Source organism: Triplophysa dalaica, chromosome 1 (assembly GCF_015846415.1).
Source record: "Triplophysa dalaica isolate WHDGS20190420 chromosome 1, ASM1584641v1, whole genome shotgun sequence".
In the NCBI taxonomy this organism is placed as follows: domain Eukaryota; kingdom Metazoa; phylum Chordata; class Actinopteri; order Cypriniformes; family Nemacheilidae; genus Triplophysa; species Triplophysa dalaica.
The window spans coordinates 7,249,085-7,276,787 of NC_079542.1; the positions used below are offsets into that span (position 1 = coordinate 7,249,085).

Genomic DNA, 27,703 nt, shown 5'->3' on the forward strand with positions numbered 1-27,703 from the left:
CCACACAGAAATTTTCAAACATTTTAAGATACTTTTTATGTTCATCACATTTATTTCCTTAAAGGGACAGTGCAACCAAACTTGAATTCTGTCATTATTTACTCACCCTCGAGTTCTGATGAACACAGAGAAAATATTTGGAAGACTGCTTGTAACCAAAGAGTTTTTGCCCACCGTTGCCTATCATAGGAAAAATTACAACTGGAGCCAAAAGTGCACCAGAATTTTCCTGTAGCTCAGTGGGAAGAGCATGGAGCTAACAACGCAAATTTCGTGGGTTCAATCCCAGGAGATTACACATACTTAGAAACAAATGTATAGGATAATGCAATGCAAGTCAGTTTGAATAAAAGCGTCTGCCAAATGCTTAAATGTAAATGTAGAATTGTTTGCTTTCCTACATTCTTCCAAATATCTTCTTTTGTGTTCAACTGAACAAATAATTTTGTCATCTATGGTAGTCAATATTGGCCAAGATCTGTTTTCATTATCTTCCAAATATATTTTTCTGTGTTCATCAGAACAAAGAAATGTATACAGATTCAGAACAACTTGGGGGGGGGGGGGGGGGGTAATGTTTCTTTAAGACGAAACTTTAGAATAGTTTTAATAGATAAATGATGATTTTGTGAAGGGACAGTAGTGATATAGATTAAAATAAGTAGGCCTATAAACACATTTTTATTCGGGGAGACATTAAGCGGGTAGAAAATGGTCAATTTCTTTATCTTTCATGGTATATATATGATAAAGCAACTCTTTTATTAAATAAAATCTTTTTTCAGCACTGGAACATTAAAGAAATAATAAATGTGTTTCCAGAGAGAGAGAGAGAGACAAAAATTAACCTTTCGCTGTTATTAAATGTTATTTGCTCCAAAATGTTGTTACAGTAGGCAACTTACGTTTGCTGTCTAGGGATGAGAAATAACTCATGCATTTTTGGTAACACTTTTCCAATACGTTTCCATTTATTGATATAAGTCAGTGTTTATAGTGAACTAACAATGAGCAATTCTTTTGCACAACATTTATCAATTTTTAGTGTGAATTTCAACCGAACACAAGCCGATGAAAACCTGCTAAAAGTGCATTTTTATTTAAATCTGCACGTCGTAAAGAACCCCTCATTATGTTAGAGCAGAAAAATCCTGGATACTCCTGACTGGGGTGTTGTGCCCCTCCCCTCCTGTATGACAGCGGGACGCGGCGCAAAGTCCGCGCGACAAACTGAACACGAGGCGTTGCGAACGCTCCAAGAGCGCACAGCGGATACAAAGTGGAAGCGTTCCAGAAAAACAGATACAACGTGCGTTATATCGAGAAGAAACCCATCATATTAAATCTTTACGAGCCGGGCGACCATTCAGAGCAGGTGTCATAACGCGTCGTTGTCATCTGCTAACAATTTGAGCGCTGTTGCCTGGTGGTCGACCAAAGGCTTCGTTGTTTTATTTCTCATTTAACAAGCGCGTTTCGGCCGCGCGTCCCAGTCAACTGTAGTTATTCATGCTTTGTTTACGGAGTCGTAATCCAAGCGTAAATTGCAACTTAGTTTTGCGCGTCGCGTGCTTTGAAGTAGGTTGTAGCTAGCTATTGTAATTTTTTTGTGAGCACCACGTGAGAGGGGATGCAACGAGCGTTAAGCGGGCACACCCGCGGGATATGATACCTGACCCACTGAGAAGCTCAGACCAGAGCATCGGACACTGACTTTTGGTACGACTTGAGAGTCCTCTCTACTTTAAACAGCGTTTACAATGTACTTTTGACACAGGACCCGTGCATTTCTGCAGAAAGGACACCAGCCAGCAACTTTAGTTTTTTTCATGTTTGTTTAAATTACATGCATTTTGTTTTTGGTACACTTTTTAGAAAGATTGACTGTGCATCATCAAAACGCACCAAATAATGTGCGAAGCAAAATTGCGTTGAATGCATTTTACGCGTTCGAAAATTAAACCATATACAGTTTAATTCAAGCATCTTTGGGTATATTTTTGAAGAGAAGAGGAGATCGCAATAGATTCAGCGTCACACGGGCAGTCTGATCCTGGTGAGCATGGCGGTATTATGGGATGACCCGATGGGGTTACTGTGGAGACGGACTCTTATTTATTGTATTCTGATGATTTGCATCACGGATGTGCGCACCTTAGGAGACGAACCCTTCAATGGAGAGGTAAATATATTCTCATTTTTATTTTAAGGGTCAATCACAAAAGCAAGCACATTATTATATCACAAACTGACCATTCACACAAGAAAACCACTTATGTCACTATCTCTTAATGTCTTGTTTTTATCCAGCTCACTATTTGAGGCATGGGTCAACCATATGGATTGTGTTTTTCATTGTGATGCACTGTGTGTTAGTCTCTACAGAGCTCCTCATGTTTCTGGATTTCAATGAACAGCTGAGTTTCTTCCGCTTAAAGGGAAAATTCTGTCATCATTTACTCACCCTCGGGTTGTTCCAAACCTGTATATATTACTTTGTTCTTGTGAACACAGAAAAAAAGATATTTGGAAGAATGTTAGCAATTTTCAGTTCTGGGACATCATACACAACCATAGTAGAATACATTTTTTTCATTTTTTCCCTGTGAGATATTATGAAGAATTTAGGGAAACAAACAGTTCTGGGGCATCTTTGACTACCATTCCTACTATGGTAGTTAATGATGTCCCGGAACTGAAAATAAAAATCTAACATTTTTCCAAATTTCTTTCTATGTGCTCATGCTGGTGCTTTATACAGGTATGAAATTACACGAGAGTGAGTAAATGATGACAGACTTTTCATTTTCGGGTGAACTATCCCTTTAAGATGTTGCCTGTAACATTCATGAGTCATTTAAGAAGTTCTCTCCAAAGGCATTGCATTTTAAAAACCAGTATTCTATACTTCGAAGACATTGGACATTTTTTTATGTTCTGTGTAAACTGTGGAATTGTGGTTTTGAGGTTTGTTTGTGCTGTACCACTACATGTATTCGGTGCTGCAGTGGTCCAAACCCTGTCATTGGTGGTCTGGCTCTGTATATGAAGACTGACAGAAGAACAAGCTCTCTGAATTTCCGAAATGTTTCATTATTTGCGCTAATCATTAAATCTAAAAGCAAACCTCATATTGATTTTGAGGTGTCAGAGGCTTGAAGTTTTTAAAACATAGTAAAAGATAGTTGCTTAAACTTGGTGGCCCATAATGGATAACGTTATTTAAACCAGAAGTGTGCCACTGGGCTCGATGTTTGATTCGGGAGTTTTCTACTTTTAATCATTTTTGAGATGTAAAGTAGATTTTGAGATACTTTCAAACCAGACAGTTGTTACCCACATGCTTTGTGAACTATAGGTTCAGTAGAACCCAGAGGAGTGTTGAAAAGCATTGTCAACGAAAATGTCTGGTTTCTTACATTGTCAATCCTCGCTGCCACTTCTGCGATACGTTCGGCTTCTCAATTTTTGTAATTCTAGCATCTTTACAGGTTGTGTTTTGCAGTCATCTACAACAGGTGCCATTGCTGTTTTTTTCCTCCAAATGCATGTTGTACATGTTTCGTTTTCTTCCATTATTTATGAGAATGTTTAAAGGGAAAGTTCACCCAAAAATACAAATTCTGTCACCGTTACTTACTCACCCTCGAGTTGTTCCAAATTTGTATAAATTTGTTTGTTCTGATGAACACAGAGAAAGATATTTAAAAGAAAGTTTGAAACCGAACAGTTCTTGGCCACCATTGACTACATTAGGAAAAATGACAATGGTAGTCAAAAGTGCCCCAGAACCGTAAGCTTTCCTACAATCTTCAAAATATCTTCTTTTGTGTTCACCAGCAACTTTTCCTACTGTGGTTGTAGTGTTCTGATAGTTCTGGAATTGTTATGCATGCATTCTAATTTAGGTTTTCTGGATGTAAGGTTTATAGGGTGTACAAAAGTTGACCCTTCAGCTCTTGAGTAAACTCAACCTTGTGATAAACAAAACATCATAAGCTCTATCATGCGATCATGAGATTTCAACTTCTTGAATTTTTGTCACTGTGAGTGAGCAAGAAAAACAGTTCATCGGAGGAATCTTTTGTATATTAATTTTTGGTTTAATGTAAGATGATAAGGCAGGCGTATTCCTTTGAAGTTCATCATGAGTGACAAAGAAAGCTTGTGTGCCCGTTGAACCTCACATAAACAAAATAGACGCCTGAGTGAGAATAGGGAGTGTAGAGAATATGTGTGTGTGGGTGTTGGTCAGAGAGCCTTTTGTTGTTCTGCTATTTGCGATACAATACTTCATAGCATTGCATTCTCTCTTCCAAACCTAGATGTGACTTTATCCCGATCTGAATGCAGCTTGCGACAAACATCTAGCTTCAGACGTTGCTTTCAGGTTGTAGGCATTCTCTTTCTCTCACAATATGCTTGACAGTTACCGGTATATGAGAAAATACAATCCCATCTGGCCAAGCCATGAAGGAAATATATAAGGAAATGTTTAATGATTTGTAAAGTGTGAAGGTGTGGCTTGCTTCTCTGTGCTGCATGTGATTGGTGTTTTCTAAATAGGTCACAAACAGAAACCGAGTGAGATGTTTAGGCCTGCAGGGCTCCAGAGGCACAACAATGAGACTTCTTGTGTTCAGCTGACTGCATTCATAAGTGTAGCAAGATAGAGACAGAACAAATTTAAGCGGGATTTGGGTGGGGGGTATGAGAACAGTAGAACATAAGGAGCCGACTATATCACTTCCTGAAACATTATCACTGTCTTGAGTTTAACCCCTGGAGTGCCACTTGTTATGTCCGTCCCTGTGTATCCACGGTAATATCTTGCATATCAGGTCCATCTCTGGTGCTCAGAGGTCTGCTTGTTATTATGAACGTGAAGTATAATGAGATGTGATTGGACTAGGAAACGGCACTTGTGTCTGTGTTTAGTAGATGACTGGCAGGTCTGTTTCCCCTCATTAAGAGTCGGTGTCAACTAGGTTACCCACTAGCCTTTTCCAGAACTTGTATGGAGGGATACTGGCCTCAAAGGCCGGCCTGATGTGTAATTTTATGGAGGATCCACAGAAATGCAATATAATATACATAAATATGTGTTCATAGGTGTATGAAGACCTTACATAATGAAGTGTTTTTATTACCTTAGAACAAGCTTTGTCTATCTTCATACACCCCGGGTCCCCTTGCATGGAATTCGCAATGTTGTTTCTACAGTTGTGCTAAATGGACAAAAGGCTCTACTGAGCGTGTTTCGGAAATATTTTATCTCCTTCGGCAATGAAGTGAAAACGTCATGACATCATAGTGCTGTGTCAGCCACCGTAGTGCTTCGAAAGGGAATGGTGAACAGTGCAGTAAGCTGTTTGTTGCAATTCACAGCCTCGCCACTAGATCTCGCTAAATTTCATACACTGGGCCATTCGTTTATTTTATTTTGTGAAGTTTTGTGTTTGATTTGTTGCCAAGCCAACAACACAAACTTTGATAAAATTCAATAAAATTCAATCACTCCATATTTCTATATATTTTTTTTTTGTTATAGTAATAGTTGAAAACTATAAAAAAATATTCTGTCATCATTTACTCACCCTCTTGTCATTTCAAACCTTCAAAGACTTTCTTTCTTCTGCAGAACACAAAAGAAGATATTTTGAAACATGTCAGTAAACGAACAATGGTGTTACCCATTGACTTCCATTGATATGAAACCAATGAAAGTGAATGGTTAGGTTAACAACAATCAATGCACTTCTCCCTAGACCAGTTACCTGACAAATCTGATTCAGGATCATGTCTGAAGCACCAAACGCAAGTCCGCCTTTAACTTATTTTATTTCTCCCCTCTTTAATCATGTTCTGTCTTCCTCTTAATCGCTTTCACTTGATCCGGTTTGCCCACTCTACGTTGCTTTTCACTTAATGACCGAAAAGATGGCACGCACCCAAGGCTGAAGAATAATAGCGCTCTCTAGCCGTTAGAATCTTGGCTGACATTGTTCTGGACACACACACACACACACACTCTCGCACACAAAACTTGAGTCTTTTTACAGCGCGTTGTGAATCACAGGTTCCTGGAGGACATGCTATTGGCAGACGCTTTCAAGGTCCCATTGAGGCAACGGCTGGCACGACGCTTGATTGGAGAGAAAGATGGCCCTCCTTGCCTCTTTTGACTGCAAAACTTACTCTGTATGCAAGACATGGGATGTTGTGCTTGTGGACGATGAAACACTTTATGCTTTTAAAAGGGGGGTCTGGAGAACTTGTCATTTGTGTCCTTCAATGAATTTCTAGCCGAATGACTTTAGGTGTCCTTGAGATATAGAGACCACAAAAGTTGTTCTCTCTTGTTAGCCAGCAGAGAGAACACTGGGTTAATGTGTTTTTTTTTCTTGTGGGAGGACACACACACCCTTCCACCTTTTGCCCTACTAAAAGCCCTAGGGCTCATACCGACTGAAAGAAACGCAGTCTTATCTATAGAGTGAGGTGTGTCCTACAATAAACAGCCCTTCAGCACTTCCCTTCTTATAGTGTATAGGCTGATACAAACACAAATGTGGTCCGGGTGAGTATGAAATGTGCGGATACTTGGATTAATCATGAGGGATGTTTGATAGCATGCACTTTTTACCAAGGTTTTAGATTAAATCTATCAGTGAATGTTTGTATTTCGGATTGTGAGTGGTCTGTTCACTTGAGGGACATTTTTCATACAGACATAGATATACAGAAACAGTGTCACTTACTCATCGTGCAATGCAGTGTCATTGTGTGGTTCTGTGAAAAACAAAACATGTTTTAAGAGATGTTTGAAGATGTAGGGAATCTCCTTGCTCAAAAGAATGACAGTAATGAACAAAACATAATCTGCTCAAAGAATGTTGAGACTTTGGGAGAAAAAGGCCGGCGTGGTGTTTGGTGGTGGGCATATTAGCCACGGCCAGAAACAGTGCCATCTATTCAACAAATTGAGTTTTATTCAGCTACCTTCACAGGTTCTTACAAAGGCCCTTGTTTGGTGTGGCAGTGAAAAAGAGTGTGTCCAGGCCAGGCAACTGGGTGACAAAGTAGAAAGAGAATGGGACATTATTAAGGCAGTGAACCCCTACATTCATCCAGAAGTCCAGAAGGTTCACATTGACCCCCTGCTAATAAATGCCAGCTGAAGTCCAACCCAAGTCACAAACACGATTCAGATCAGTTTGTCCTCAGTGATCCTTTCAATATTGAAAGATATTGAATTGATGTTTTAAAAATAAAACCCCAAGTAGCTTAAGTAATATAAACTGGCGAGAGATATTTTCAAACAGCTAATGGAATCAGTTTTTGTTGCAACTCTCAGTTGAAGTGTTATTCAAGTTATAACTTTGCTTCAGATGTTTCTCTCATAGTACCTTACTTAAAGATGCTGTGTGTCATTTTTTGGCAGAAATGCAATATAATATACATAACTATGTCTTCAGAGGTGTATAAAGATATTGCATAATGAAGCGTTATGTTTTTATTACCTATCTATAAACACTGCAGGTCCCCTTGCATGGAATTTGCCATGTTTTTTGTTTCTACAGTAGCCCTAAATAGACAAACTGTTCTACAGAGAGCGTTCGGGGAAAAGCGAAAACGTGAAGCATTCAAGATCCTGTGTCTGCCGCCATAGTGCTTTCCACGGGGGGATGGAGTGAGCCCTTGGGTGTAATTTGCAACCTCTCCACTAGATACTACTAAATTTCATACACTGGACCTTTAAGTGAAATAGAAAAAATAGAAACAAAGAGGACATCTTTTGAGATACAGAACTGTAGCCTGTTAATTATCACCCGTCCCGTATATGGAACACCTAAGTTTGCATCAATATTGTGCATGTAATTTCTAATCGAATCATGACAAACTATATATCATTGGAAAGGTCTAAGACTCTAGAATACAGATTTCTTTGGTGTTTTTTTTATTAATTGATGCAGGGAGAGTAATTGATTCTGTGTGTGCTTAGATTTTTTTGTTATCCTTTTGCGACCCATATTTTTTTATATGCTTTTTAATCAAAGAAAAACATGAACTTTTTTTATTTTATTTTTTACAATAAACCTAACAACATACCTTTAATTTTTCTTTTGTGTGTGTGTGATTTTTATTTTTAGCAAAAATCAGCCACTTTTCTTTTTTCAAATGAGAACAACCGTAAGTCTGTAGTCCAAAGACTTCATGAGTTATCGCCTTTTTACTTCCAACATGCGTTTTCATATGTAGTTTCAAAAAGGGCTTTGACAGTTAACAGTTAAAGTACGTGGATATCTTAGCTAAGACACATTTGTTTGGGAAAAGCTGATGAGGTTTCTGATTTGTTTTAAATATTTGAAGATCACCCAAAAAAGATCTGTATTATTAAAGATTTGAATATGATTTATAAAATTCCCAAATCCTAATTATTTTACCTATACAATCTAATTATTATTTTTTTATTCTCTTTTACATTATTTTACAGCTCCAAATCTTTACAAATATTTTAACAATTGTAACAAAGATATGAAATGGCAATCTTTGACCAATAGGTTTTGCCTCAGGGATTAGACTTTGGATCACAAATCTCACTAGCTTGGCCCATCCGAGCACATCAGACGGGTTGAGTTGTTAATATCTAGAGAACAGAGGTAAGTTTACGTGGGCGTTTTTCTCAGGAGTATCGGTAAACATCTCTGTTTGCTCTTTATTGAATTTCATTGCTGTCTAGAAGACAGTTATTGAGTTATGAAGAAGATCTCAGAACATTTGTGAGGTTTCCTGCCTGTGGGGAAATCTGTCTGGTCCAGCACATCCTGCTCACCACAGGGCAGTCTCAACAATGGCAGTTTAATTGCCCAATTTTTGCTAATTTCGTAATTAAGGAAGATTAACAGTAGAAGCACCACACAAGAGTCAAACCCTCGACCCCACTTCACCCTATCTAATGAACAAGAAGACCTTCTGGCTTCTGAAATCCCCACATATAACAAGTGGGCCATATGGAAGCAGAGGAGTGACTTCATGCATGTCTGTAGCCTCAGGAAAATCCCCCAGCAGTGAGTGCGGAGTGGCTGCTGTCTGTTTCTGAAGGCTTATAAATGGGCTTTTTTCGGCTGGTGCAGTCACCCCTCAATCTGCGCTCACATCCGCCTCATGTTCTCCCACAGTCTGGCATATAGTATTATGTGTCTCTTATAACATGTGTGACGTTCTTGCAGAGTGCGGCAAGATCTAATTTCTCCCTCATTGTCAGTGTAAGACTGATGTTCATTGCCCTTACAGCAAAGTTCATCCACAAATAAACGTTTAACCACATTTTATTTCTTCCGCAGAACACAAATAAAGATATTTTGGATATGTTGGTTACAATATTGCCACCTGTTAGTCTCCCTTGTATGGACACAAAACCACAGAGACATTTCTCAAAATAGATTTTGTTTTCCACAGAATGATAGTGAGGGTGAATGAATGATAACAAAATTTGTTTTTTGGGTGGACTACCTTACAAAATTGACAGATTATTCCTTTAGTACCATTTTCATTGACTCTTTGTGGCATGCTTAGAGGTTGCTTTAGACTTTTTTTGTCTGTCATTTTGACGGACAGGCTTGTAAGATATTTGTCATAATTTATTATTACCCATCACTATGGTGCAAGGTGGCGTTACGTGCTAATGTTCGTCATAAGGCTGTGCTTGCGTTCACTCTCTGAACTAACTGTATATTTCATTAAAACTGTTTATATTCATACATTTATTGTTTCTGTTGTCAGACATAATATGATATTTACAGACATATGTTTATGTTCATATGTCCAGTCAGTAACATTGACAGGTACTTGTAAATGCAATTTTGTACTCGAATGTAAGATGCGGTTTCTGCCGCTCACTGAACAGAGAAAACGCCAAGAGAGACATTTTTCCACTCACTGATAGCTAAGGTTTATCAAAAAAGATGCTAGTCACTTTTCTGAAGGAAAAACTCTGTAAACACCGCACCGCTGTGCGCCTTTATGTGTATAAATCTTCCAAAAACTTGCACACTGGACCTTTAATAAATGCTCTTTTTAAACCAAATCTCTCTCTTTAATTTCCTTTGTCTCTTTTTCTTTCTCAGTCATGGCTGCGATTGTACGGTTACCTCCCTCAGGCCAGCAGGCAGATGTCTACCATGCGCTCTGCTCAAATCCTGTCTAACTCCATCAGCGACATGCAGCGTTTTTATGGGCTGGAAATCACCGGAGAGTTGGACCAGGCCACCATCGAGTAAGAGACTCTTGATCACATGATGTTAATGTAGACCTCAGGGCAGCAGACACAAGCAACACATCAGCTGCTGTTCATCTTAGTTAAAACATCTATAGGCTGTTATATCCAATTAAAGGGATACTTTACTACCAAAACAAAATTTCCCCATGTTTTATTCACCCTAAAGGCATCCTAACCGAATATGGTTTTCTTCTTGAAGAATAATGCAGTCAGAGTTTCTCTTAGACAAATGCATCGAATCGCTTCATAAGACCTTTGTTAAGACCACAGAGCCGTGCGAGCAGTTCTCTTATCGATGCATGCACTTTTTGGAGCTTCAAAAAGTCAACACCCATTCACTCCCATTCTACTGCTCGGAAGTAAAGGGATACGTGCAATTATAACTCTGACTGCATTATTCTACAAGAAGAAAACCATATTCAGTTATTATGCCTTCAGGGTGAGTAAAACATGGGGAAATTTGTATTTGCTACCAAAGTGTTCCTTTAAACCTGTAACTGAACAGGCAAAGTAAAAAAATAATACCTTATAGAGGATATCCTTACAAACACGTTCTTGGTTATTTTAACCTCATTTCTATGGAAGTGTTTGTCTAAGTGGAGGACTTCTGGTTATTTTTTGTCTTCTAATGACACGAGTAGAACGTTTATATATAACTTTGTTCAGACAGGGTTGGCAAGCTGTTCTGTAGAGGTTATAATAAACCTTGTAGTACCACGTGTAATATTTAATTGCTATGGCTATGCTTTCAAAACATCGTGATCGTTGCTTTTTCAAAATGTTTATTCATGTTCATGGACCAATATGCTTGTCTACCATTGGCTGTAAAATACTGCAACGACATTTGTTGATCAATATTCCATAGGTCTTCACTAAAAAAAATGAGGTTAAAAGGAAATACTAATATGATCGAAGCCAGGATGCACCAAGAATAAGGAATAGTTATTTTTCAGCTTATGTTAAAGGATTTTATTTCATGTATCTTTATTAACTCTCTGGTTTCTCTCTTCAAAGGGCCATGAAAAGACCCCGTTGTGGTGTACCAGATAAGTTTGGGGGTCAAATCAAAACCAACGTCCGGCGGAAAAGATACGCACTCACTGGCCACAAATGGGACAAGACCCAATTGACTTTTAGGTGTGTGCCATTTACTTTTCCACTATCCACCCATCCACCATAGATTCTGCTTCATCTACAATAATTCAGTGTGGCAATGTTGTATCTAAAGTTGATGAATTCCTGTTCGTTTCTGGCATGTCTGCAGTATTCAGAACTACACCCCGAAGATCGGCGAGTACAACTCCTATGAGGCCATCCGAAGGGCCTTCAAGGTGTGGGAGAAGGTGACACCCCTCAAATTCGATGAAATTCCTTATTTTGAGGTCAAATACGGCCGTCGGAAGGAACCTGACATCATGATCTTCTTCGCCTCTGGTTTCCATGGTGACAGCTCACCGTTTGATGGAGAGGGGGGATTCCTGGCACACGCTTACTTCCCTGGTCCAGGGATGGGCGGAGACACTCACTTTGATTCGGACGAGCCATGGACACTTGGCTCAGAAAACTTGCAGGGTAAGTCCACAGCACACTTTGTGTAATGCTGGTATATTGTGTTTTGGGTCATTCGCAGGAGGAAGTTGAATACTTTTCAAAATGTCAAATGAAATTTGGAACCATTTTAGGCTTTAATTATGATGTAGGACATTTGAAGAGATTACAGTGTGCAAAAAAGTAGAATTACTATAGCATCGGACACTTTTATCTGTCCATCATTTAAAGATATAAAGTAGAAAATGTCAGAAGGAATGCTCTTTTATTAGTTACAATTAGAAAGAATTTATTTTGGTTCTCTAGACCCAATTAAAATGCATAGGTCATGCATGGGTATATACAACACTAAAGTTGTGAATTACACACCAAACAGCATATCTATCATATAAATATATCATAATTATACTCAAAAATCGACTGTAGACTGCTTCTATTTGTTAGCAATAAAAGGTCACATTTGCAAGCTTAGTTTCTTGTAATATACTGTAAATGCCAAGTGGCTGGGTAGTGCACTCATGTACTATTATATCAAAGAGATTCTGTGATCAGAGGCATTCATGACACTGTGGAGGTGGATTACATCATTTCAGACAGATGGTTGACTGTTTGAGGAACATGATGCAGCATAGAGAGGTCCGGTATGACTAGAGACTATTGAGAACTATGATGCTTTCGCTGTAGATAACAGTGTTTAATAGATAACATGAATAAATTTAGTTGATTTAAGATTGAAATTGAGATTTCAAAATTTCTTCCTGTTTGGACAACATAAAAATGGAACGGGACATTGGGTTTTTCCAAACGCTGCATCACATGTGGGATTAATAACCTGCCATTTGGTCAGTGACACTGTACATTGTAAAAACAACTTCATATCAATAAAGCATTTAAAAAGTAATCTGTCGGTTTGTAACATCTGGCTAGAGGATGGTCATTGTTGTCTGCAGTTGAAGTGTCGGTCAGTGTCACAGCTGTGTGGAGAGATGTCTTCCATTGCTCTGAAGTTAAATGTTTTATCAATCACGGCCCTCACACAAGAGTTGCTTTGAACGACAGAGGAGATGTCTGTGAAAGCCATCAATGATGAACTGTCTGACTGCATTAGAAGAGACTGTACTGCTTAGTGGTGCAGCGAAATGAAAGTTCTGGGCCGAAACCAATACCAAAAACTGAAAATGACTTATTTTATAACAATACTAAATATATTATGCTTCCTTGGTCATTGCAACACAATCAAATTTATTTTTGTTACCAATCATATAAACTTTCTCGCTCTAGAATTATCTTGATGCTGTCATTAGCTCACATGATGTTGTCTGATGGCTTCATAATGTCTGTCTGGATGGCTATCATTTGGTTCACTGGCTAATGATAGAAGCTGTCAGGCCCAGGGCTATTGAGTAATAAACTGCAAAATGTCATGCTAAGAATTTTTGTCTTGTTTTCCAGTAAAAAAAAAAACATTAAATAATGAGGTAAGAAAAATGAACTTCATGATCAATTCTTGAATTGTAAAACAAGTAACTTACCCCGATTCATTACAGTAAGCTAATTTGAGGTATGTAGGAAATTCGACTTCTTGAAGTCATTTGACTTCAACCCATTTAAAAGAACAGTTCACCCAAAAATGAAAATTCTGTCTTCATTTACTCACCCTCAAATCTGTATAAATGTTTCTGTACTGATAAACACAGAGAGAGATATTTGGAAGAACGCTTGTAACCAAACAGTTTTTGACCACCATTGATTACCATGGAAAGAAAATTTGCTTCATAAATGTCTTTGTTCTGTTGAATAAAAAAGAAGATATTTTGGAGAATGTAGGAAAGCAAACAGTTCTGGGGCACGTTCGACTACCATTGTGCTATTTCCTATTGTAGTCAATAGTGACCAAGAACTGTTTGGTTACAAGCATTTGCATTACAAAGAAATGTATACAGATTTGTAACTATAGATTGAGTGAATCATGACAGAAATGTCATTTTTGGATGAACTATCCCTTTAAGGAAAAGTGTGTAAGGGAACCAAAATTTATGTTTCAAAGAGAGATGGTGAAAGTGATAAATTGCAGCTTTAAATAACATGAAAATCTTATTTTTTTAATTACACTAACATAATTGATTTCTTCTTTCAGGCACTCATAAAATTGTATTGGATTAAAAAACTAATGTAAACGTCATTTTAGGATGTGTAGATTTTTCTTTTTGCTGGAAAAAAGGCAAAAGTACTAACCTTTAAAATGGATTTTTGGGGCGATCAATCTTTCTTGTCTCGGAAATCGAGCCGTTTACACCCACAGAGACACAGATCATCCAGACAGAACATGATTCAAATCAGTCAGTGTCTCAGTACGGTCTCATCGGTTTCTCCATCAATCTTCTCAGTCTGGTAAAATCACAAATGTTCTACACCGATTCACAAACTCCTTCCATATGCATTGACGAGCCCCAGGGAGAATTTACGCAGGACACGTTACAAATCTCTTTCCAGCCCAGTGACAGTGCAGGGCCTGTTGAAGATTTTCTGCTTTCTGATCTCTGAGTTGTGTGTGTCTGTGTGTGTATGTGAGAGAGAAAGTGTGCGGCGACCAACAACTTTTAAGAGAGTAAGTGAAGGAAAAGAAGATATACAATGATAAATATAGGAAATATAGCATTTCACGTTGTCGTTACATTAAGATGTGTTTTTGAACTGGTAACAGTGTGGCATACAGAATTCCTTACAGCATTTACCACTGCACAATTCAACTTTTGGCAAAAGTAGCCAGTCATCCAAGTTAATACAGACTAGTGCATACTGTAATAAATGTAATGTTGACATTAAAGTTCACATAGTCTCCACACTAAGCAAAAATCACAGGAAAACCCTAAATCCAGCTTACATTTAAGTCAAGTAAATATAGCCTCCCTGTCCTTTTTTCATCTAAAACTACTTTAGGCCCTGCAGCAATTTCACTAAGCATCTCCGTGTCATTACATGCAGTAGTATCTAAAGTACTGTCTTATTCGCTGTGCTGTATATCATGTATTTTTAGGCTAGAAAGTGCACATAAAGTCCAGCTGTGATCTCCCAGAGCGAATAAAGATTAATGAGCTGTTCTATCAGACGTTCCCTACCAGTGACCTCAGTAAATCTCATCTTCTCATTGCTGATCATCGGCTGCCTTTTGTACCATGCTCTGTGATATTTAATATCCGTCTCCCACAGGTGATGATCTGTTCCTGGTAGCGGTGCATGAGCTGGGCCATGCCCTTGGATTGGAGCACTCAAATAATCCCATGGCCATCATGGCTCCTTTTTACCAGTGGATGGACACAGAAAACTTTGAACTTCCTGAGGACGATCTCCGTGGGGTTCAGCAGATTTATGGTAAGCTGCTGAATGCTCTATGACGGCTTCAAAATGACATGCAGTATCTGCTATGTGTAGTTTGTCACCGTTTAGGTTGCTGTTTAAGGGTAGATTCATCCCAAAATCATTGTGTGATTTATTTGACCCCCCACATGACATTCAGCATCTTTTGAGACCTCCCGGCATCTTCGGAGCACAAATAAAGATATTTAGGAGACATCCGAGAGATTTCCAGGCCTCTTCATAGACATAAGGGTTACAGTTGTTGTCACGGTCCAGAAAAGTACTAACTACATTGTTAAATTGGACCATCTGCTTTTTTTAAGCGATGAGATTGCTATATGTGCGTAAAAAAACCCAAAATAACTCCTTTAATCAATATGTTCTACTCTTGTCTTGTCAGTCTATGGTGCGCATTCACGATAGCACTTCGACACATGAACTTACCCTTTAAGTCTTGGCATAGCGGTATTGATGTAGGTGATGTGTCCTGTAGTGTGGTGTGCTGTATTTCACTTAAAATTTGTCTGATTCTTGAGAGACTACATGGTTTGTTTGCTAATCAAACAATTAATTTGTCTCGCTACAGACTTTTTAAATAAACAGTGTAAAAGCTAAACGGTTTTAAAAACCTCGTGTAAAATTTGCTCTTTCTCTGCATATTTTGTGCATAAATTCTAGAGTTTAGAATAACATCTTGTTGTTAATAATTTATTGATAAGCGATTTGTCGACTGCTCTTTTACTGCTTAAGATGAAAGTGTATTGCGTCTGCCTTTAGTTTTGCACACAGGGTTATATAATTGTTTTAATATGCTTTGGTTTACAGTAAAATGTTTTAGTGGTGCTTATGGTTATGGTGTAAAGTTTCAAATGTTTATTTTTGTGGTCTGTGAACTTTGCCACACATATGCCAAGCCTATGAAGTGTCTATGTGGACTTTGATCAACTTTACAGTATTTCCTCATGCCTGCTAATTCACAAACTTATTTATTTAAAAAAATCGTAATACTGGTGCTATATTTAGCATTGCAAATATTGTTCATACTTGAAGAGATAGTTCACCCAAAAATGTAAATTCTTTCAAGATTTACTTACCCTTATGTCTTTCTTTCCAAACCTCAGAATCGAGGGTGTAAATAAATCATAACAGATTTTTAATCCCTTCAGAAAACCCTACAGTGGGGGAAAAATTCCCACACATTCGTGGAAGCAATTAAGTCATATCCAGAATAGGGACCACAATATAGTTGAGACTTTGAGCATTTTTATATACACTTTGTATCTTTTTTTGCAATTGTAGAATTATTGTGTAATCGCTCACTGATCTTTTTTTGTAGGACCCCCTAACAGTTCCCCCACTCAAGCCCTCCCCACCGTGACCCCCCGGCGACCAGCTCAGCCAGGCCCCAGGCCACCCTTCACTCCAAAGAGGCCAGAAAGACCTCGTGCCACTGATCGCCCCGATCACTATGGTCCAAACATCTGTGAGGGCAATTTCGACACAGTCACCATGCTCAGGGGAGAGATGTTTGTGTTCAAGGTGAGCTTGAGGTTTTTGCTGGGTTGATCTTTTAAAGGGATAGTTCACCCGAAAATGCCATGTTATGAATTACTCACAGTCTAATTGTTCCAAACATGTATAAATTTTGTTGTTTGGTTAAACAAAGAGAAAGATATTTGGACGAATGCTTGTAACCAAACTGTTCTAGGACGTGAAAGTGGTAGTTAAAACTGAGTGCCTCAGAACTACTTGCTTTCATATATTCTTCAAAATATCTTCTTTTGTGTTCAACAGAACAAAAAAATTATAAAGATTTTTTTCCGACCATAGTAGTCAATTTTGGCCAAGAACAGTTTGGTTGCAACCATTCTTCCAAATATCTCTCTCTGTTTTTCATCAGAACAAAGACATTTATACAGGTTTGGAACAACTCGAAGGTGAGTAAATGATGACAGAATTTTTAGGTGAACTATGCCTTTAAATATTTTTGCATTATAAAAATTAGAGCTGCAAGTTAAATACACTTTGAAATAATCTTCTAAACGTATTTCGTACTCTGGATATTGTGCCAAAGTAAGAGCTGGCCATTCTTGACAGGTTTCGTAAGATTTGCTATAGAGCTCTCTGAATGAGAGCGGGTCAGGCTGTGAAACAATAACACTGCACGGTTCCAGGTGGATGACCTGACATGCAGGTGGAGACCTGGTGAGGTTGGCCTGCTCTTAATCAGGCCCTGTTACGCAGTGGGCTGTAAAAACACCAGTGCTGGTTTTTGTTAAGCACCGGAGCTCCATAAAATGGAACAGAGTGCAGTCTGGAGTTGATCAGGAGATACATCTGACTTCATTTGCTCTTTGTCTTTTGCTGGAGTTTGCTGTTTTGTGGTCACGTAATGTAGTAATCTTTTCCTGTATGAAAGTTTGGTTCTTTTTATCTGAGAAACGAGGACTAGATCATGTGTGCGGTTTCTTTCCTTTCATTAGATGGTTCATTGTTTTGCCTCGGGAGAAGTTTGAATGAATGCATAGACATGGTTTAAAATTGAAAAACAGTCAAATGAAAAATGACCAGCCGTATTTCTTACCGGCTGTTAATCTGCATCTATCATTATATATATATATATTTAATATAATAAAATAAAAGATATGTTGATGTCAATTACCAGGATATCAGTGCCCTTTGTCTAAATGGATAGTTCACCCAAAAATGAAAATTCTGACCTTTCTTCCGCAGAACACAAAAGAAGATATTTTGAAGAATGTTGGTAACTGAACAGCGCTGGCACTCGTTCACTTCTATTGGATCAACACAAAACCAATGCAAGTCAATGAGTGCCAGTTAACAACACTCTTCAAAATATTTTTTGGTTTGTTTTCTGCGGAAGAAAGAAAATCCAACAGACATGACAATACTGTGAGTAAAAGATGACAGAATTTTCCCTTTAACACCGGTAAAACCATCATAAAGTTTAAATACGTCCACTTCGCCCTATTGTTTAGCACCTGTGATTCACTGTATTGCATTCGCAATGGGAAATCCACCCATGAATGCTTGTGAGATTTCCTCCACAGTTGTTGTTGACATCTTTGGCTCTGAGAAGACCAGCAAATGTTTCTTTGTCAGAGCCAAAGGCAGTCCTAGCTTGACATGTTATACTCAATCGTAGCTTGTTGGCAATTATTAATAGGGTTGTGCTGCAGGTGGTATTGTTTAACCGGCCTCATTGGTCAAGTTATCCATTACAACAATCAAATACCCTTGAGTGGAGGACCACCCCCGGTTATCTGCATTACACATGCTCGAAAACTAAACTCATAGGTTTCCGAAATAAAACCATTCCCTGTGTAATGCGATCCAGCCAGTTTCCTCATGTGTTTAGGTGTAGGAACGAGGTGTGCTCTGTCTGTAAACTGAAGTGCGTGTGTGCATGCATGTCTGCTTGTGAGTAGTTGTTCTGGGGTGTGGAGGGAGACAGATAAATTTAGCGCGTGTTGGCTGCACTTTGGGCTCTGGTTTTAATTTGGACTCCGTTTAAAATGTTCTGAAGGTTCTGGAAGGGATCCAGAGCAATGGAGAAGATTATTATATTATATTTTGTTATTATAGATATGTAAAGTAGAAACCAAATGCGTTTGTGCCTATGTGTACATGATGGGATTTTCATCTGAAACTATAGAATAGTGCATATGTGTTTTTTATAGATACTTGGTTATTTGGTTAGGCTCTATTGCACTACAATTTGTATGCGTAGGTAGAGTTTTGCATGTTAAGGTGTCATTAAAATGTAAAGTATCATTAAAAGTTTCATTTTTAGAGACTTTATACGTCTTTATAAGCATGTGTTGTTTGTAATTCTTTGCCAAACTACCTAACATTTATCTAGAAGCTGAGCTTCAGTTTATGCTCCAAACAGACCACTGCAACAGCATACCACATTTTTAATCCATCTTTAAAGGGGCAGTTAACCCAAAAATAAAAGTTCTGTCATCATTTACTCACTTTTGAGGCCAAATCTGTGTAAATTGTGTGTTCTGATGAACACAGAGAAAGATATTTGGAAAAATGCTTGTAACCAAATAGTTATTGAACCCCATTGACTACCATAGGAGGAAAAATTACTTTATCGTTTACAAAACATAATTTGGAGAATGTAGGTCAGCAAACAGTTTTGGGGACCTTTTTACTACCATTGTTATTTTTCCTACTATTGGTAGTCAATGGTGGCCAAGAACTGTTTGGTTACAAGCATTCGTCCAAATTTATACAGGTTTGGAACGACTAGAGAGACAAAACAAAATTTATTGTTCAAATAAAGTGAACGGTATCATAAATCTTTTTTTTTGAGGTTGTATGCTTTGAACAGCAAACACTGTGGCTTGGCAAAGAAGATTTATAGATGAACCTGGTTTCTGATCCCTAACTACTTATGATCATCCACTCGGCTAGTGAATCTGAACGCTGTACAGAAAGAGTCTGGGCACTTGGTCATGTCTTTTACCTCCGTAGGGTCGCTGGTTCTGGAGAGTCAGGAGAAATCGAGTCCTGGATAATTACCCAATGCCCATTGGACACTTCTGGAGGGGTCTGCCGGGGGACATTGACGCCGCGTATGAAAGACATGATGGCCGTTTTGTGTTTTTCAAAGGTATTTTCCTTCCTAACCCAGCACCTATATGGCTTCATGCTCTTTGAAAGTTAATATGTTGAAGGTATAACCCATAAAAACGATATGTCCGGAGAGAGATCATTATCCAGGCTGGCAGAATTGTGTCAGATTAAAGTGCTTGTCGTATTAAAAAGAGCCATTGATTTTGACATTTTTCATACAGTACAGGAACAGACCTTTAGTTCCCTCGAACAGTTATGTCTGATGGATTTCACAGGTACTGTTTCAAAGACATTTTTGGTGTAGCATAAGTCGTAGTGAGACGGTATTTCAAAACCATTTGGAGCTTAAGCCTGAATTGGAAAAGGAGGTAAACCACACTAAAACCAAAACCTCTCCGACATCTAACAACTTGATGTCTTGGTGTTCCTTAAGTGTTGTACGGCAGACACACAAAGTAAACGTGACTTTGGCAGCCAAATGTGCATAGGGCCAGTGATGTCATTGGCAAATTTCCGGCATTCAGTAGAAAGCAGGGGACCGAAAATCTCGGCAAGCAACATCTGTTCTTCGTGAGGCCAAGCCCATTGCGTCAGCTAGCGGTTCTACCAGTTGCTTACAGCAGAGGTTCAATTTGGATATGGGCCTGTTGAATTAAACCGGACCCGTGAGGATGGTGCCTTGGTGTCTGCCATACTGTACAACCGTAAAAACTGAAACTTGCGCTAATGTTTCTGTTACGGCTCCCTGCAATGCTATTTGACCGCTAGAATGTGGGAACGGCACCAAAGCCGCATGCTTAATGCATCTTCGCAGCATTGTAACCCAGTGATTTGTGTTTTTATGAGATTAAACACAACACACATCTGTAATGCTCTGTCATTGGTGGGGAAAGTCCCTGTAGATATACTGCGAAAACCTGTTAACCATTGAGAGTTGCTGCCGCTTCTTCTTTTCCCTGCAACTCAGCATCCCTTCATCTTTCTTTCCCTGTGACTTTCCCCTCATAGGAAATCAGTACTGGTTGTTCAGGGAAGCCAACCTGGAGCCAGGTTACCCTCAAGAACTCATGGACTATGGCAGAGAGATTCCCTATGACAAGATCGAAACAGCCATCTGGTGGGAACCTTCGGGATTCACTTACTTCTTCAAAGGAGACTGGTGAGGATTACGTTTTTCTGTGGTTTTGTACTGGACCTGTTTACACCTGGTACACACTTCTGTCTTGGGTGATTTGACCACAAGTGGTGGACTGAGACAGACTGCCGTTTAGCCCTGGTATTAGCTTGTCTTAAGTGCTTCTGTAGTGATCACCCAAGATCACATTTCATTTGAGGTGGGGGTGTATGATTTTAAGGCTACATTATGCAAGTCCATCGCTTTTCTGTGAAGTCTTTTGTATGTACTGTAAAAATAGCTTCCCTGCTAAAAAAGACCACTTTAGACTAGTATGAATCTGTCTGTAAAAGCACCAAAACACAATTATGAGATTGTAGAGGGTCTTGATACAGAGGCAAATGTCTTCTGAAGTGAAAAAATGTTTGTGATAGAAAATGGTAAATATTTAGTGATTATTACGCGAAGTTGTAATCGGAGATCATAGCGCTAAATTCAAATTAATACCTTCAACCTCATGGGGAAAAACAAGTATGACACAAGAACAAGAAATGTCAAATGCAACCAACTTATTCAACGTTAACCAACATGACGCCATATTTGAGTTTAGCGCCGTGTCGTTTCTCTTCAGATCTAACATAAAAATGTTGCATCAGATTCATGTAATAACTAATATTTTTATGTTAAAGTCAAATTTTAAGGCTGCCGGGTAACTAGTTTGTGCAAGTCACGTGAGTGAAGATAACATCGGCTGATCCTCATCTTCCTATAGAAATATGACGCAATCACAGCTTCCATTTAAATTTCATTCAGCTAACAGCAGCTTATAGCGTTGCTCAGGAGCAAATTACCCTCCTCCATCCCCAGCTCCTTTCAGGCTCAATTACTGTACATTATGTGTTACACTTAAATGTCATTAAGAGCTAATGACATCTGCTTGTTCTGTTCTGTTTACCCTAAGCGGGGTTATCGCTGCGCTCCAGAACAGAACCATGCCGCCAATCCAAAATGCATATTAATTGTCAAATCACTTTTGACGGTGTTGAACCTGACAGAATTTGTTTCACAGTTTAGGTAATGAAAACACATTTTGCTCTTTTCAGCAGGATGCCAAATAATTTGATTATAGGTTGACTTTTATTATTTATAAGAAAAGTTTACAATCCTGGTTTTGTTCAATAAGTACATATTTCAAACGTTGGCAGTCTTTTACTGTTTTCTATGGTGGGACGGCATTTACACCACAAATGCAACGCGAGATCAAATCGCAATGCATTTCCAACTGGGTTAAGCACCGTGATCGGATTACCTGTGATGGATGATAATATCAGGTGTAAATGCTTCTCTCCACCATTGTTAAAATAGCTTAATTTCAGTGATGATTCCTTATAAAGTTATGGATTTACAGTAATTCCCAAATTGTGTTTTTTTAAATGACAGGTACTGGCGCTTTAATGAGTACTCTAGAGCCGCAGATCAGGACTACCCTAAACCAATCAGTGTGTGGGGCACTTCTGTACCGTCCTCTCCCAAGGGGGCCTTCCTAAGCGATGATGGAGGTGAGTGGCTGCGCTCTTAATGTACAGAATGGATGGGGGTTTCCATTATCTGTTAGCTTAATGTATTGGGTGGGTGGGGAGGGAAGAGATTATTTAGCCAATGAGTAAAAAGAAACGATTGAGAGTGATGGGAGATGTGATCTGAGAAAATTAGCGGAGAATGAAGAGCAAGCCGGGTTATCCAAAATCACCGCCCACTTACACAGGAAAGGGACTGTCTGATCATTCTGTTTTGTGTGTTGGCTAGAGAATCTGAATGGCCTAAAAATGGATTTGTAACACAATTACAGACTGGGAAAGAAAGCAGAATTTATAGTTTTTCTTGTACTTTTAGCTGTAGTTTATATGCTCATTAGTGCCTCAAACAAAACTCAAAATCTCAATGAAGGGTTAGATGCCGTTCACCTTGAAATGTTTTAATTCTCAAAAGCACAACTTCCAGGCACACTGATAGAACAAGCCTGTGTGAACGTATTTAGGTAGTTGTGTTATGTCAGCCAATCAGATTAGAGCCTGCCAGATTTCTGTGAGCAGTCTGTCGCTGGGCCATCTTGGAGGGTAATAGCATTATGCACTAAAATGCACTAAACTCCACAACCCTGTTCTCTTTCACACAGCATATACGTACTTCTACAAGGGATCAAAGTACTGGAAATTTGACAATCACAGAATGAAGAGCGAGCCGGGTTATCCCAAATCCATTCTTAGAGACTTCATGGGCTGTACCGTGGACCTTGATGCCGATAGAGACACCAACGTGGACCCGGGAATCAAGTTTCCCGACCGGCCTCCTTTCAACCCGGATGCAGGGCAAGATAAAGATAAGGAGAAGGACAAAGACCAAGACAACACCAATGATGTTGACGAGAAAGAAGAAACCGAAGAGAAAACGAATGAGGTGGATGTGGTTCTGAAGATAAACGAGACGGAGCGTACTATGAACATCATCATGGTGACTGTACCCCTGGTCCTGGTGCTGTGCATCCTGGGATTGATCTATGCCATCATTAACACACTTCAGAGGAAAGGAGCACCTAAATATTTGGTGCACTGCAAACGTTCGATGCAGGACTGGGTTTAACCTTTCACCTCTTACCACCGATCCATACCCTGTCCTGCCTTTCCATTGCATACAAACGAAAACTGTTTGCACACGCACATACACATGTTTAGTTTAGCTCTTCTTTTACTCATGGTGCTCTCCTAACATCCATTAGTCTATTTATATCAGAAAATTTGCACATAATATTAGATTTTCTCTTGATCTGTTCAGACTGCAGGAGATCTAAAATGAGAGTAAAAGAGGAACAGACAACAGACTGCAGGAGAAATTGAAAGTCTTTTAGAGAAAAAAGAGTAATATGGAAACCGAGACTGGAAAATGTCTATTTAAATGTTCCTGTTTCCATTTATCTGTTCTTTGGGCTCTGAGCTGTGATGTTCCTTCTGACCGGGCAACTCATTACACATCAGTAAAGATAATCATAACATGTAGATCATATGTTCAAATTGAGATATATGGATATATCGTAGGGTCCAAAGGTTTGAGGCTACTTGTGAAAATTTTCTGATTCAATACAGAATATTTTATTGCATTTTTGTTAGGTGTCTTTAAAACTTCTTTTTCTTGTGGTCCTGCTTTAATGGTTGGAGGTGGTCTGAACTCAACACGATTGTGCAAAAACTGATGATTATCTCAGCATGACTTCAGAGTGATTCAGGCAAGTTTGCTTAAATTGAAATGTGCAGAATCATGTATATTTATTATTGCTTTGTCATAAAATCGTAAAACTGTTTATCTCCAGTTTTAATAAGAAAGGGTGGTCTCAAACGTTCGGACCCCACTGTATGTTAATTTGTCAATAAATGTTTCGCTCATCCAGGTTTAACGTAGAATGTCAAGTCTATGAGCAATACAACAGCTGGATGTAGTTATCTAACCTGTAACCGAGTCCAGTCGCATTTGACAAAATCTTACCCAAAACATCATAGCTCTTTGTTTCAAAATCATAAAGTAGGGACATTTCTCTGGGTTTTGTATGATCATAGCAAAAGTCCCATTTTATTGCGTTTGTTTTAACAGTACCTTGGTCTAGCCAGCCAATCGTATTTTATGTGCTTTGTCCATATCTATAGAGACGCTCTGACCCCTTTCACTTTTATTTACCAACAATCCAATGATACTGTGCTGACTGTAATTTTTTGTCATCTGAACAACATAACCTTTCTATCATTTGCGACAAAAAGACAGCATTCATCGTAGGGCTTCGGTGAGGCAATGGAGCAATATCTAAATGGTTTATATAATAGCTCTACATTTTTCAATCAAATGACTGAATATATATATATATATATATATATATATATATATAAAAAGAACTCATAAAAACACACCGCTGCGTACACCAATTCAAAACTCAATAAAATACACTCAAGTTTGCTTCTCGGGGCCCAATTATGAGTAAAAAGTATAAGACGCAGCCAGTTGTTGCCGGAATGTTAGATAATCCTCTCATTTTAAAAACAGCAGGGGGTTAAAGCACATTGCCAACATGCTCCCACCCCCAAATCTCTCCCTATCAGAAATACGACTCTGCAGAAGGTGGCCAGGAGTAGGGACAACTGCAAGCTCAAACGCATGGGTTAAGATGCGGACACTTGATCTACCAAGTCTTTGCACGAGGGCTTATTCTATGTTTTAACAAGTCACTGTGGGATTGTGTTTCAGTGATGGGGCAGATTTTAAGGGTGGGGAGAAATAAACAGGCAAGGGTTTAGATTAAAACAGTGCAAGCCTAAGGTCTGATGCGTTCTCTAGTATGTGTCATTGTGTTCCATCATGTGTTAGACCACAAACGGTGCGTTGTTTTCTTGCATACTTGTATAGAGTAGCGTGCGTAGCTGGCACATAGGTTTGCTTCCCCACCGTCTTACACCCCACTTTGCGAAAGGACGCGGGTTATTTTTGGAAAGCATTCTCTAACCGGCGGCGTAAATGCGATCCTCTTGTCATTCACATTTTCAGTCAAACTAGGCAAGTTTCCTAACATTGCTGTCAAGCAGGTCTGTGTTTGTGTTCTGTAGAATTTTGCATAGTCTGGTGTCTAACCCACACTTTGTATATTTGGACGCAGCCGAAAAACACTACGACACAAATCGCTGCCACTTTTTAAAAGCACCTCCCAACAGAATTCTAGTCACGATCGTCGCGTTTCTCTGCTCTCAGAGTACGAGAGTTGGACAAGGAGAGTGGTATTATAAATATTGGCCTGTCAGAGAAAGGTAGAGCATAGAGCCCTTTGATAAATATTATTGGTAGAGGAGAGCGAGGACGGTCATGATCTGAATGCCTTCACTTATGAGTCCCCTGCCGTGCTCCTGTCGTCCGGGGAGATTTGGAGGAGAGTTAATCAGACATAAAAGCTCCTCCGCAGGTTGCCCGGCGCCCTCTACCATCCCCTTCTTCTGCCCAGATCAATGAGGAATACAGAAATAGACTTGAAGGATCTCTGAATAGCAGCTCAGAGCTCACTCGGGCCTCTCTTTTCTGAACGTGTTTTCCAAAATATGCCATTTGATAAACAGCATAATGGTGCCTACTGTGGTCGATGAATAGGCAGCTTCTTATCCTATGTCAAACGAAGGCGATTTACATTAAAAAAAAACAGGAAATGTTTTTTGGTTGGGAAACATTATCTGAAACCCGTGCTTTGTCATGATACCAACACAGTACTTTTTCTGTACGGGCAAGAGTCTAGATTTCATGAGAGTGCATTACTTCTTGTTTTCTTTTTCATGGTTGGTTATAATATGATGTAAACAAGATTGTGGTAGACAATGACTGATGAATAATCAAAATGGTCTGTTTGTATGTGATACTGTAGTTTTTAAGCATTTTTTTCAATCTCAAATCAATGTTAGGCCATGTTTTGGACCGGCTCTTATAACAATGGCCACTCTCTCTCTCTTTATTATTGTCGGGCACATTGCTTCTGGCCAACAGGAAGATGAACCTGGCCCTCAGCCAGGGTCACAAAGTTTCCTCCCATAAACTCTCACACTCACGTACCATTCTTAACAACAGCCTCTGTTCCGAAGGCTTTGAGCGTGAATGACGGACGCTGGATGTTTGGGTCACACCTTTCTCATAAGCGCTAAGGATCATGCTAACTGTGCGATGTCTGACCACCTTCATAGAGCATTTTAACTGGTGTGGTACAGTCAGGCCGTGCGTATTTTTTTCCTGATATAAACTTAAGCTCTAGATCAGACGTGCCTCTAAAAACATCCGTCACAGTTATTAACCACTGTTAATTATTTGTCTGCAAGTATTGTTGGCTTACTGAACAAAGCAGGCGCAAAGGTTGAGACAATCGTGTTGTTTTCACCTTAGTGGAGTCAGTTGAGTAGAATGAGACCTAGACGGTGATTGTAAGCACGTGGACATATTCTTGTCCTGGGTCGATTTGATTTTTAAATCGTCCCATTGTCTGATGATGCGTCTGGGCACGCACACTGTCTTTAAGGGAATTTCAATTTACTGGAAACTGACAAAAACATGCTGTTAAAATGTAGACGGAGAGAATATTTGAGTAAATTCAAGTAACAAATGACTAACAAAGCAATGCTGTGCAAAATTGTGCTGCAGTGTTTTTCGTAAACACCTCATCTGTGTTATTAATGACAGTATAATGACGTTTCATTCGGTTATATTTTGAGTTCCTAATCTTGAATTTGGTCATTTTTAGAAATGTAAATAGGACCTTTTTTAATAATTTTCTTTTGCGGTTTTTAGATTTTTACCTTGTTGACATTCCAATTTGTGTTGTGTTTTGTTTTTCTTGTGTAGAAACTGAGGATTTTATACATTTATGTTTGTTGTCACATCTGAGTGTGTTTAACAATCCATGCTGGACATGTAAACTGTAATAAAAGAAAAATTGTTGCTGAATTGCAAAATGTACATTTCATTTTTCTATGCGGATGTGCTTTTACCTAAATGTCCAGTGTGTCATTTTTTGGAGGATCCATTGACAGAAATGCAATATAATATTAGTATTATGTCTTCAGAGGTGTATAAAGAGCTTACATAATGCAGTGTTATGTTTTAATTACCTTAGAATGATCTATCTACATCTACAAAAAAAACTTTTACTGAAGTAAAGTACTTAAGATAATACATGTATATTAAAGGTACAAAAATGTACATGTATTTACAAAATGTAGTAAAAAGTA

General features: G+C 38.8%; 1 protein-coding gene across 1 annotated transcript; it reads left to right on the plus strand.

The window, feature by feature from the left end:
* Positions 1 to 1,217: 1,217 nt before the first annotated feature.
* mmp15b (matrix metallopeptidase 15b) lies at positions 1,218 to 27,419 on the plus strand. Its single transcript, XM_056746670.1, has 10 exons — positions 1,218 to 2,182; positions 10,131 to 10,279; positions 11,297 to 11,419; positions 11,547 to 11,854; positions 15,041 to 15,202; positions 16,524 to 16,726; positions 19,694 to 19,832; positions 20,804 to 20,954; positions 22,350 to 22,468; positions 23,086 to 27,419. Exons 1-10 carry the CDS (start codon positions 2,063 to 2,065, stop codon positions 23,547 to 23,549), a joined length of 1,938 nt encoding a protein of 645 aa, XP_056602648.1. The 5' UTR covers positions 1,218 to 2,062; the 3' UTR covers positions 23,550 to 27,419.
* The last annotated feature ends 284 nt before the right edge of the window (positions 27,420 to 27,703 follow it).